Genomic DNA, 13654 nt, shown 5'->3' on the forward strand with positions numbered 1-13654 from the left:
ACCCCCCACCCCTTCTCCATGACCTTTCAAAGATAATAAAGAGTGTTCCTGCAGTGACGCTGACCAACTCGCTCAGCACCTGTGAATGAATCCCATAAGGCCCCATGGACTTGAGCATGTTTAATTTGTTTAAATGTTCCTTTACCTGGTCCTCTTCTGCCAAAGGAAAGTGTAGTTTTTCTAGATTTTTCCAACAAGTCTCAGGGGTCTGGGATTCCTGATAGGGAATTGAATCTTGTCAGTAAAGACCAAGGTGAAGATGACCTCTAGTACATCATGTCCTTTGGCAAGAGGTCTACCATCGCATTCAGCAGTAGGCTGAACTTTTCCCTAGTTTTCCTTTTGCTGCTGATATACTTGCAAGAAGCCCTTCTTGTTGCCTTTTGCATCCCTCCCCAGATTGAATTCCAGGTAGAGTTCGGCTTTGCTAACCCCATTCCTGTGTGCTTGTACAGTGTGTCTGTATTCCTTCTGTGTCATCTTGGTCACCCTACTTCTACCCTATGTATGCTTTCTTTTTATATTTGCGTTTTGTATGGAGTTCCATGTTCATACAGGCTTTCCTGCCACGTTTGCTTGGCTTAAACTTGTGGGAAGTGATCCTGGAAAATCAGCCAGCTCTCCTGGATCCCACTTCTCACCAAGACTATCGCATAGGATTCTTCCTGAACAGGCCAAAGTTTGCTCCTGCAGACTGATTCTAGGAAGTGGTGTTGAAGATGTTATGGGTCCCTAGGTAAGCAGTTAAAAAAACAAGACTGGAATCTTTTTCTAAATGAGTTGCCTAACTGGAGAAGACATTCTAAAACATCACTAGAAAAGATGAAATGGTGGTAGCGTTGCTCTGTATGTCTTTTTTGGTTGCCATACTTCTGTGGAGTGGGAAGCCCAGGTTCCTGGTCTCCTTCAGTGTGCAGGGCTTCAAATCTTTGTTTTCCTCCTGAGATGTGGTTGGTACCCACAGAAAGAACAGCCCACTACAAGGCCTGGAAGTTGCCTCACTGTGTAACCAGGCATGCAATTGTCACTGGGATCAAAAGAGAAAAATGGATTATGTGTCTGTAGCCTTGAGACTGGGAGCACGACTGCAGAGACAGACCCTCCTAGATTCTGGTCATTGCTCCTAAGCTTAAATGCTCAGTTCCCAAACTTAAAACTTAGTTGTATAAGAAAGCACAGAAATAATAAGGTGTGTAAATAGCCCTTCATTTATGTTCTCTAGTTAAATTGTGGCCTTTCTTCTCTAATTTGTTCTAGATTTGATGCAATTGCTGTGCTCCAAGAATTTAAACTGATTTGTGCTTATTGAGTGTTGCTGTATCTTATCTACACATTGCAGAAAACCTTCCTTGGCACAATGTGAGGCCATTTCCCCTCATCCTATCACTTGTTACTTGGGAGAAGAGACCAACACCCACCTCTCTACGACCTCCTTTCAGGGAGCTGTATAGAGCGATAAGGTCTCCCCTCAGCCTCCTTTTCTCCAGGCTAAACAACCCCAGTTCCCTCAGCTGCTTCTCGTAAGACTTGGGCTCCAGACCCTTTGCCAGCTTCATTGCCTTTCTCTGGGCATGTTCCAGCGACACAACATCCTTCCTGTAGTGAGGGTCCCAAAACTGAACACATTAAAGGAACAGGCTGGAAAAAAAGGAGCCTTTCACTTTCCTAAGTTGCTAGCTCAATTAGTGTGCACTGATTAAAATGACCAGTTGCCAGGAGAATCTTGAGCTGGAAGTCAGTGTGAAAAAATTCAAGTAGGGTAATAAAAGTACATGTTAACTCTGTGAGAGTTCAGGCTCTCTAATGTTCCAGTACTTCAGAATTAGCTTCCAGAACCTAGTTTGAAGCTGCCCCATGTTTTCTAACAGCACTTTCTAGAAGAGGAACTTTTAGGACCCTTGGTGTCCTTTGAAAGAATAATTGATACTGCTGCTGCTAGTTGCAGGATAAGCAGGAGTACTTCTGTGATCTTTTTGATATTTTGATGAAATTAGGTGCTTCTTCCTTTCTCTCTTCTAAGAGAAAGAGAGGTGCTTCTTCCTTTTCTTTCTAAGACTTCTGCAAGTGGCTTTTAAAAATCTGAAATAATGGAAGTGGCTACCAGCATGCATGGAAGGGCCAAAGGAGAAGAGGAGGGGGGACTTTATTTGAAAATTAGAAGCAATAGAAGTGGTTGAAACGGGGCAACATCTGGAATTGGGTTGCATAGACCAGAACTTCTTTTTTGTGAAGATATTGTTCTGTTGCTGTCTCCTACTTAGGCCTACTGTAGACAACAAACATTCTTATCTTCTTTTTAGTAGTCATGCCCATGTCTTAGTTAGCAATAGTAGAAAAACCTGTTGTCATTTTCACCAGAGGGAAGAGCAGCCTGAGCCACGCAGCCTGAGATACCTCCTAAAGGGCGTTGTTCAAGGCCAGGATTAAAACATATTGAGTTGGACATGATGATTGCTGTGAATTGAACTGCTGTGGTTTGTACCTGTCCTGTAGCTAAAAGACTTCAGGCTCTAGCATTGTCTGGTACCTGTTAGGAGTAATAATTCATGGGAAAGGACTGATTCTTCCTTCCTGCTTTCACACACAGTACAGAGATTTAGGTAATTTTTGGTTATTGTGTGTTTTCAGGGTGTGTTTGCCCATGGGCTTGGTTTTCTAATATGATGAATAGAAATCAAACATTAGTGAGATTTCATAATACTTGGAAGTTTTATGAAATTGGCATCTTCTCTTGAATGTTTGGGAGACTGTAGAGTGCTTTACTGCTAACTGCCACAGGGGACTGGCTTAATGTTTCAGCCTTGTGCAAGTGGTTGCAGGCTGCTTTTCACCAAGTCTCTTACCCCACAGAGTGAGTGAGCTCTTCAGTCTAGTAAACAGCTGCACGGTATTACAGTGATGCATACCACATATTCCTCAGCTTCCAAATGCTTGTGCACCAAATCTGTTCTAACACATGACTGAGATGTGTAATTTCTAGTAGTGAATGTCTCAGCTTTCTCAGGAAAGCAGAAAAGAAATGTAATTGCTGGTTTTGATGTATGCTTTTAAACCATAACTTATTTAAGCCTTACCTATTCATTCATCTCACCTGATGTCTTTTGCAAGGACCCCCAGACTTCTTCCTTCCCTTGCAATCTAGTTCTACCTAGCAAAACAAGAAAGAAAATGTTTCCTGTGAGAGTTGATCAGCAATTATGGTGATTGTGTGAATAATAGAGTCTACAGAGAAATATTTTACACATATGTGTATATTGGATTTGTATCCATGTGCACATACACTGTTTGCACTAGTTATATAAAGGTTGTCGCATTCGTTTTTGGGATTTCCAAACATGTGATAGTTCTTTGCAGAAATCATCCTTTGAGTTAAGCAGCCAGCTCACATGCACACATTTATTTAAAGTCTAAGAGGCTCAACAAGATTCTTGACAATAGTGATAAAAGAACAAAGTGGTCCAGATGTACTCTTTATGTACATAAATATTTGAGGAATCTTGTTTTCCTGAATGGCAACATGGATGTGTACGATTCTGCTCAATTACCAAGCCACACAGTATATCACTGTGCTCGAGATATGAATGTCCTCTGTTATGTTGTCTCTGTGTTGTACTTGCTTATCGTGCATGGGATGGGAAGGTCATGTGTTCAGAGTCCAGCAAAGCAGATTTAAGCAGAGCAGGCAGAGATTTAGATGTGACATAAATTGAGAATGACAAAAGAGTGTGGACCAGGATATGCTTTTCCTAGAGTGGTCAGTTTACTGCTTGCTGGCTATATACAATTTATTAAAATAGTTAATTTGATTTGTGGTCCACTCTTTATTATCCCCCTTGTTTGAATCCTATAGGCCTTTGGCAAGCAGTCAAAAGTATATCCATTGCTTAAGTGAAATTTGAATATCCTGTTGGATATGGCAGGGCATATGTCATGTCGAAAGTGATGGCGAGGCATTCTGGTCAAGAACAGCTCTGCTGCTTTAAGTAAAATTGGCAAAAATATGTATGTAACTCAGAATTGGCTAGAGACATGCAGAAGTCAAACTTATGTCCAGATTAGGGGTCGTAGTCCCTAGAAAAGTAATATGCAAAACCCTACTGCAGGTCTAAGATTTGGTATTGTGGTTTTCTAGTGTGCATGGCTCTGGTGAACTGGTAGCACTTCTTCAAGGCCTATATACTAATTTCATTTCCTTTTGTATCTGGTTATTGTATTTTTTTTCCTGAAGCCACTGGTTACTGGAGCGGTCTTTTGCCTGATGTTTTAAGATCCTCAGAAAGGTCAAGTAGATTTTTGAGTCTGCGATGTGACTAATATTTGGACTGACAATTCTCAAATAAAATGTTCTGTGGAGCACTTCTAGTCTTGTGTGTTGTCCATGTAGCCATGTATCATGCAGCTCAGAACTTGTTTGTTTATTTAGTGATTCTCATTCTAATTTTGCTTGGGGCTATTCTTAATGAATGGAAAGCAAAATATCAGAATAGAGCAAAGGGTAAAGATCTGATGACAACCTGTGGAGTTGTGTTACATTCTGTTAATAATAGACACATAGGACTTAGTCTAGGAAAATATATAATATAATCCAGCAATATAACCAAATCCAAATTCATTGGGATATAAAAAAACTGCTCTTGGTTAAAATTGGGTAAAAGTAGAATTAACTCAGTTCATTTTGATGAAGACACTGTAAGTATCCCTGACACCTGCATAGCTAAGTTTGATCTACAAAATTTTAGGGGTAAATAAGAATTAAAGACTCACACAGCTGTTGAGCATATGGCTTGTATTTTGGCATTGCTCTAATTGCCTAAATCTCAGCAAATTAGCATAAATTATTAGGTAGATATTCAATTTATGTATATGTTTGTGATGTAGTGTGTGTGTGCTGACCTGATTTTTTTTTTCTTTTTATTTCTTTTTTCTGGAGAACATGTCTTGTTGATTTATTTTCATGGTTTGCACTTAATACTCTTTTGATTGCTAAATTATAAATAGCTTCAGCTAAATATATTTCTAATGTATCCAGGTGAAAAACTTATTTATATTGTGCTTTCTTGCAGGGGCTGGAGTTTTTTTCCTTTCTTGTGCTGAAGGAGAGCAGATCAGCTTTCTATTCGACTGTATCGTCCGTGGCATCTCCCCGACGAAAGGCCCTTTTGGTTTGCGCCCAGTCCTACCAGGTTAATATAGGAAGTATAGAGTAACCGAGCAAAGTAGGAACTTGCTATGTCTAGCACTTATTGCTGTGATTGTAAGAACAGCTTGCAGACTCTACGGGTGTAGAAAGTGCAAAGTGGTTTTCATTCTGAAGTGTCACAGTACAGATTTATCAGTTGAATGTACCCAGTTTCCCCCTGCTGCTCTGGCTCATTCATATTTCTGGTGATTTTGCTAGCTTTAGCCTTCTTTTCTTTAACAATACTAAAATACGGCAATTTGAATTGAAAGGAACCCTAACCTTTAGTTTTAAACTTACACAGTTCAACTTGGATCCATGTCTGCATTACTATTTTGATAGATTAATAGAAAACTAACTTCTAGGGCATTTTGAGTTCATCCAAAACACTTAGAACTACGTCTTGCCAACCTTAGAAAACTTTGTCAGACCTCCACACATCACATTTCAGTTTTGCAGTTTGAGCTTTTCTGATGTGCAAGGATTAAATTCCTTTTCCTATTTCATGGTAAATGCTGCATGCACTGTAATGTTCCAAGGGGAAATTAGGTGGCATCATAGAACACCCTGGTGCCTTTTGACTTTAGCAGGTGAGGAAATATAATATCAAGTCAGAATGACTGTCAAACAGGGCAAGAGTGTGGAAATGAGATTGCAGAAAAATGTCTGTGAATTGACAATGGGATGTAATGGGAATAGGCTGGAAGAATGGTGAAAGATGAGGTGGGATTTGTGGGAAATACTCGGAGTTTCTGTTTAAGTGTAAGACAGTTAATAAGTGTTTGACAGGGTTTTATTGCTGTTATACGATTAAGATAATTGCAGGAAGGAAATGTGATGGAAAAGATTAGAACTGTATGAGAAACTTGTAAAAATAAATTATGAAAAGTTAGTTAAGGTAAATGCAGTAGACACAAGGCTCAGTTCATTGCTTCTTTACCATAGTTGTAACACCAAAGTAAATAAAATAATCAAGTGGAATAAGGGCAATAAAACCTCATTCTTCTTACACGATGATCTGTGTTTGCATTCAACTAAGTGGAGTGTTAAAAAAAAGCAAACAACAAAAACCAAAAGAAATGCCCAAACCAGTGTGGATACTTAAAGCTTTACTAGTGAATGCATATTGTTCTGCATATCTGAAACTATTACACATATACAACTCCGAAGTCTTTCATTTAACAAAAATTTATGTCCAGAAAAATTAAGCCTACAAGCAACTACTCTGTTGTCTTTTTAAATTTTATTTTAATTTTAGATGACACATTCTTTGAAAAATCTTTTTTTCAGAGGTATGTAGAAGTAAATCTGCTTTTGCATCTTAGTTATCAACTCTGGTGTTTGTGGGTTGTTATACATAGACACATAACACATTCCCTTCCCTCTTCACTAGCTCTGACCTCACTGAAGTGCATATAGATGTGGAATATCCTGGGGATGATTTGGTGATTTTTTGTGAGGGAAGACCTCTTTTCTGAGGTCTATTTCATTTGTCTTCTGTGCTTGATGGACTTGCCGCTAAAATGAGGTGAAGGTGTACTCAACCACGTGATTTCACCTTGTTTCCCTGGAGAGGAGCAGTGTTCTGCAGGGAGCTGTGCTCACGTTCTCACTGACTCCTCTGGAACCCTTCTCTAAGCTGCTTTGACCTCTTTAACTTGTATTTCCCTGTATCTTTACCTTTGTTTCTTCCAGTTTGTTGTCACCCCCTAGGTACACATTCCTTCATAGAAAATTTTTATTTTTTATGTTCTCCATTTACTATCCCATGCAGAAGCTTGCACAGGACTGTTTAAGGCACATGCACAATAATAGTGATTCATCCATAAACTAATTTTCCTTATCAAGTATGCTGTTACACAGAAGGTACTGTATTGCTTGAAAAGGTCAAGTCTCTACCAGCTGCATACTGTATCTGGCAAGAGCATTGAAATTCACCCAACCTTTTGAAAGGGTTAGTTTTTAAATAGATTAATCACCTGCACATCTTGGGTAACTAGATCAAAACTTCAAGATTGGGGATTCTACCAAGAAACAACTAGTCAATGTTATTCATATTTACTGGAGTGCAGAATGCTACACAGCTTCAACTGTGCTTTATATATGCAGTGCTCTGCTTTTGTGTAATTTAAAAGCTTTTATAGGAAGCAGCCATCTCTCCACAGTTTGCTATTTGAATTTGGCTTCTTGCTGTTGCCTGTACCTTTCCATTGTAAACATGAAATATGCTTGAATAACTCTTAGGTATTTTCAAGAAAGGAAAACACACAAAGGGCAGCTGTACAGCGAAAAGAATGTAATGTGGTGAAAAAAATGTCACACTGACAGTGTTCTTGGACACCAACGCCCACAGAACAAATATAATCTAGAGACGTTATGCAGTCAAACATCTGCTTAGTCTGTCTTTGGAAAAAGGGTAATGAATGAAGCCAGTGGCTTCGTGTACAAACAGCTCAACCATATGGTTAAACGGAGTACTGAAAAAAATATTTAAGTGTTAGCATTAAATTAATAGGAAATTATAGAGAGTGGTTTGAAAAGGACTGGAAAATGACCAGTTTTCTTACTTTTACTTCCCATAGTGATTCTTTAAACAAATGTAAACTGCCCAGTATCCAAAAGGAGTTTGTAAACTGCATGTGCAAGGGATAGTTGTTCAAGTACAGTATTTGCATCTTCTTTTCAGGATTGTAGTTTTGAAAAATATACCTTCATTAAAAGCTTGGTGTTCTTATAATGTAGATATATGAGTACTGTATGTATTTTGTTATGCCATCTATAAAATATGTAATGAAAAATCTATGCAGTGGAACTCATAAACTTGACTGACCATTGCAAGGTATCAAAATCTGGTCTAATCTCTCATAGCTGGCCTACTTTGAGCAGCAGGTTAGACTAGAGAACTCCTGAGATCCCTTCCAACCTGAACTATTCTGTGACTTTTTGGAAATGGGTATCAAATGAATGTGAATATTCTCATGATAAAAATAATTCTATTATGTGTACATCCAGAATAAAATGGAAAAGGAAAAGAACATTAGATGGTTTACAGTTTACTATGGTGTGGTACTTACTTTGGGAGTCCATTCATTCTGCAAAATTGTACCAAAATACTCCCATTGGTAGCTTCATTAGCAGATTGGAGGTTTTGATGTATTCAAGGCTGCGTGATCAGGTCTCAGATTTAAAACATATGGTATTGAGTGGGAATGCAAAGGTTGTGTAGGTATCTGTGGATGGCTTTAGATGTGTAGCGTTTTAAATAAAGGACTTATATGAGCGACAGGATGTCTTTGGGTGGCTTGTTTTCCTCAGCTACTAGTTGGAAGATAATTGCCGTAACTGGCTGCTTGCAACTTTTTTTTTATTGAGAAGATATTTAGAAAACAGACCAGAGAATTTTGTGTTCTTGGCTTGACAGAAGTCTAGGTATCGACAGAGTAATGAATCACTGATTGCATGGTTTGTAATCTATACTGAATTTGCATGCATATTATTTGAGAAATGTTTGTTTATCAGGTGTGGGTTGAATTCCTTCTTTTTACTAGAAAATTCATCTTGAATGCCAAACATGAACACAGCAAAGGCCCAACAGTCGATCAGTGATATCTTTAGTCAGTGGGGAGATCAGTACTCTCTAAGTCTGGCTAAGGCTATGGGACGGTCTAGTCCTGAAGGCTGGAAAGACCCCAAGTGTAATGTTGATAGTCTTGATGCTCTCTTTTAATTTTGGAAGCTTTTTTCAGGCTGCTTTGTGACTGACTGGAGAGTGTGCAGTGCTGCTTGCTGAGGATCTGTCTGATGCTTTTTCTTTTTGTTGAAGCTTGATACACCTTTGGCCATTGCAAGACAGCTCTCTGGCTGCCTTCTGCAGTATCTGTACCAAGTGGATCCTACTCAAACTTTTAGGACACCTTTTCATTCCTCCAGATATCTTACAAGGTGTGGAGATGTTAGCATGAAGGTGAGGGTCCAGGCCTGATTTGCAAATGTGCCTACAGTTACAAAGGAAGAAAGAAAGGAGAGATGTTCAGCCTAACTTTGCTAACTTTGTTTAATGAAGTAATTAACCAGTGTTGCATTTAAAAAATGCATATAATCAAGCATATTTTAGGTAGCTGCTGACTTAACTTCATACAGTACATTTTTTTTTTTTTTCCTGACAGGTGCTTACTGAACAACCCTGGAGCTTTGAATTACTGTGACACTTTATTCATATGCTACCAAAGCATCCAAAATCTCCCACAATGAGCAGCTGATGTGGCTTTAATGAATATCCACCAACGTAATATAAAAATAAAATCTCCATCTGAGGCATTTTTAGTCCAGCCAAATTTGATGTAATCCTTCCCCTTTGCCCCAAAGCAGGGTTTAAGATTTCACTGATTGCCTCACACAAAACATTTTTCTTCATAGCAAGGGATCGGTTTTAGTTTGGAAAATGAAAAAACACTTTCCTGAATGAAGGACCTGAGTGAATTTAACTGCCTAGATTCCATGGGAATAAATCACGTTATAGGATACATTTGTTTAGAGTTCAGGAAATGAAGGTACTAATTGCTATTAGAGTTGTTGGAGCTACTGTAGGATGTTGTGTGGGCAGAAGCTGTCTGAACTTCCTTGGACAGCTGTCTCAGTACTGGTTGTGCTGCCTCTCTCCTCCTGAGTTTGTAATATGGCAAATTACCGTTATTTAGCAGCTTTGTGTTGTGCATACACAAGGTATAGGATGATGCCAACAAATCCAACTTTACTGTTGAAAAAACCTTTGTTTTTACCAGAATTTTAGGACATATTTCTACAGTCATATAACAGGAGGTCATAGGTTGTGCCCTCCAGTAAGGCCTGTCTCTAAATGGTGGCTGCCGGTGACTTCAGTTCTTAGTCTGCTCCTGATTACCTCCAGATTAGTGCTTGGTAGCACTAATGAAACCTCCTGATTAGTGCTTGGTAGTCTGTAACCAAAGATACTGATATAAGAATCTGCTGCTTCCGCAGAATAGTATTGTGTGTGTTTTCCACAGCAGTCTTGCTTATTAGCAAAGAAGATTAAAGGCAAAACAAAGACTCCAGTAGGACTGATGGATAATTTTTTTTAATATCTGCCTAAGACTTTAAGTCCACATATGTTTGGCAGGTTTTGAAGTTGTTTCTCTAGATATTTCCTAATAGTTACTGAGAAAGGATTCTTTTAATCAGTCTTTCACAAAACTAGGCAATGAGAGGTCACAGCACATAACCCAATTTTATACATACCTTTTATACATAGGCAATCCTTAAGGGGAAGTTTAACTAAAAATTATCAGTCCGGTTGGACAGACAGTATGCCCAGAGATTTCACGTTGTTGGGTGAAACCTGTTGTGTTCTGTAGCTGTGTAGCTGATAGGGAATTTGGCTTCTAGAAGCAGTTGAACACGTGAAATGCAAACCTACTGATTTGCTTCAACTTCCCTTCTACTTCCCCATCTTGTATTTTTTATAGGCCATTTTTGCAAGATCAGTCGCTTGAGCAGGTTTTTTTTTTTTTAAGGATATCTTTTTCTGTCTGTAAGAGGGATATCAGGTACTGAAAAGCTAATAGTTGTCTGTTTGCCCTAGTAACATTCTGAAAATCTGTATTTATCAAGTAATCTTATTCTGAAGAAAGTGGAAAGATCTTTCTCACTGACGGTTCGTTGCTGTGGGAATACGGTTAGTGTCTGTTGCATCTTGATTTGACTAATTTGCTGATCTGTTAGGCCAACTTTATACTCAAAGTGCTCATGGAACATCTCTGTTGAACCTTTTTGGACATAAGGGCGTTTAACTAGATACAGCAGAGTAACTGGAGCAGAGGACATTCAAAAATAGATTCAAGCAGCAGCCTGTAACACTGTATGCCACTGAGCAGATCCTTGCATAGACCTGTCTGGGTTGCACCATAGGTGGTGGTGGCCAAATCTTGTATTTTCCTTTGGCAGAGGTCCATATGGAAGCATTGGGGGTTTCATTTGAGTAAGCAGTTACACAGGTTTGAACTAGTCAGTGCTTAATATGAGTTGCATTGCAGGGGAAATAGGGATGGAAACCAAACAAAATAATCCATATCAAACAGTCCTGTTCTCTGTTCTTTAAGTTTGGAAGGTGTCAGACACTGACATCAAGCACGTTTTGATCTGGGAGACACAGAGGTCTCAGACCCTGTTTGTCACAGGCATTGTTGCCTTGTTCCTGTTAAATCATCTTTGATTTCCAACATATGCTGTTACAGAAGGACTCTCTGTGTGTCTGGCTTGCTCTGTTAATCTCGTCCAGATTGCACGCTGCTAAAGATGGAAACCCCCTCTATATGGGAAAGAAAGTTCAGCGTTGTCGCTTCTGCTCCTGTGATGCACTTGAATCTATCCAGGGCAGGTCAGAAAGTGAATGTGTTTAGGGAGGAGAGATGAGGCAGCTTGTTTCTCAGGTAATTAATAATGTAGGGACTCCCATGGAGCTTCAGCTCACCTGGAAATGCTCCTTCCCTTGTTTGTGAGCTTGCTTTGACTGCTGTGTTGACAAATTGAACCCAAGTCTTTTAAAACTGAAAGACCTGGGATGAAAATGAAACTTTTCCTTCATCATTTCAACTGTTTTTTCCTACCAGCTTAACCACAGCAATGTGTAGCCCTCTTCATCCTTTTTTTCCCCCTCTTATTAAATGATTCAGTGATTAATTGTTTTTATGGTGTGCTACTACCCAGTTGATCAGAAATAAAAGAGCAGCAGTTGTGAGAAGTGAATCTATTTCATCTGTCATTGATTCCTTTCCCTATATAATTAGTAAGAGCTACTGAAATTTCTGATGATGACCAAGTTCCCAGACCATATCTTTTGCAACTGCTGAACATGACACACTCCTTAGTACTGTTTGAAGAAATCTGTAAGATTTCTCTTGGGATAATGGTTATGATTATTTCCAACATCTGGTTTTCTTGTTGTGCCTGGTTGGAAACAAAATGGTTTGGAGGAAACTGGCCTATTTTTCTGATGAAAGTTCTTCCATGTTCTATATAACTTTTGGTCTTTCTCTTTCTTTTGGAATGGAAGGAGCCTTCTTCAGTGATTTCAGCTGGAATGGCACCAGGTTGCGTATTTCATCTCTGACTTCTGAACTTAATGACCTTCTGAACATTAAACTTGAAAGTGATGTCTTTGTAAATAGGTGATCTGGATTGGAAGGTATCAGATAGTTTAATCACAGTGACTCCAGGATGTAGATTTGTAAATTTGCAGGATGAAAAGTTTGATCTTTCTTGATGATAAAATTCCCAATGAGTTCAGTGAAGTCAGGACACATTTTACAGGTCACATATGTGTTTTCAACTCCTTAAGACCTGCTGGATGCTAATTATCTCTGTAGCTATTACCTTCGGTGTTGTGCTTTTCACGGTTCTCTGGTGGGAACTCTACAGATATGGGGTATAATCTCTGAAAGTTTTTGACACTTAAATTTACAACTTATTATGTAGCATTTCTCCAGGATGTGCTTTGAAGGCAGATTGTCCCATATACTTTCCGATCAGCTTTTTTCCTCTCCTGTAGTAGAAGATCAAACATAAGAACAGAGTATATAACACAAGACTGTCTTTTTTTTTTTTCATTTTTTATATATTTTACATGTTTCTTCTTCTTTTATTTATTTATTTTCTGTTCCTTTTTAAAGATCCAAGTACAAATCCAGCCTATTCAGAAGAAAGATTGGCTCATGAAGCTTTGCAATTAGAGAAACGCTTGAGCTTGCTGTCCCATACAAGTCGCCAGGGCAGTGGAGGTAAGAAATATCTTTAATTACATAAAAATAAATGGTGTTCTGTCCTTTCCAGGCTTTAGAAATGTGCATACGCATATAATTATAAGATGCTGAGGTTAAAAGAAAAATAGTAGAGAAATGGTCAAGATATTTGCTTTGGCTGCTGTTGCTTGTGGGGCAGTTCTTTAACAGCATTGTCTAAAGTCCATTGACATGGATTGGATTATTTCAGCTGAGAAGACTGAGTTTTGGATCAAACACTACTAACATAGGAAAATCCTTTAGTATGCTGAATCCTAATGAATTTGTGCATGTGCAGCTTGAAAATCACAGAATCGTAAGGGTTGGAAGGGACCTCAGGAGATCAGAACGGACTGCGTCAAGTTTGAGATCGGCTTAAGTACTTGACTCACTCCAGCCTGTGAGGTGAACCGACTTGCATAGATCATATATCAGGCTTACAGCAGATTTTTGTAGTAAAACCTAGGACTCCTGTGCTTTGGTTCTAAGTGTTATTATTCTTGCTCTTTGTGGTGGTATCCGTGCGTGTCCCTTCTGGAGTTGTTTATATGTCAAAGTAGAATTGGTGTCTAGCACTGGATTTGTAAAAGGGCCTATGCCCTGAACTGCCTTTTGGATTGTTCAATAACAGAAGTTAGATCTTCAAAACATCTGCTTAGCTTTTGACTCTAAAGCCTCTAAG

General features: G+C 38.9%; 1 protein-coding gene across 1 annotated transcript in view; it reads left to right on the forward strand.

Moving 5' to 3' along the window:
- DOK7 (docking protein 7) overlaps nucleotides 1–13654 on the forward strand; it is a gene marked incomplete at its 5' end in the record, with an annotated part of 65405 nt that overhangs the window by 12408 nt on the left and 39343 nt on the right. Inside the window, 2 exon segments of the mRNA XM_035898672.1 lie at nucleotides 5064–5183; nucleotides 12865–12972. Coding sequence (XP_035754565.1) covers nucleotides 5064–5183; nucleotides 12865–12972 — 228 coding nt within the window.

This window comes from Egretta garzetta, unplaced genomic scaffold (assembly GCF_000687185.1).
Source record: "Egretta garzetta isolate BGI_Z169 unplaced genomic scaffold, ASM68718v1 scaffold107, whole genome shotgun sequence".
NCBI lineage: Eukaryota > Metazoa > Chordata > Aves > Pelecaniformes > Ardeidae > Egretta > Egretta garzetta.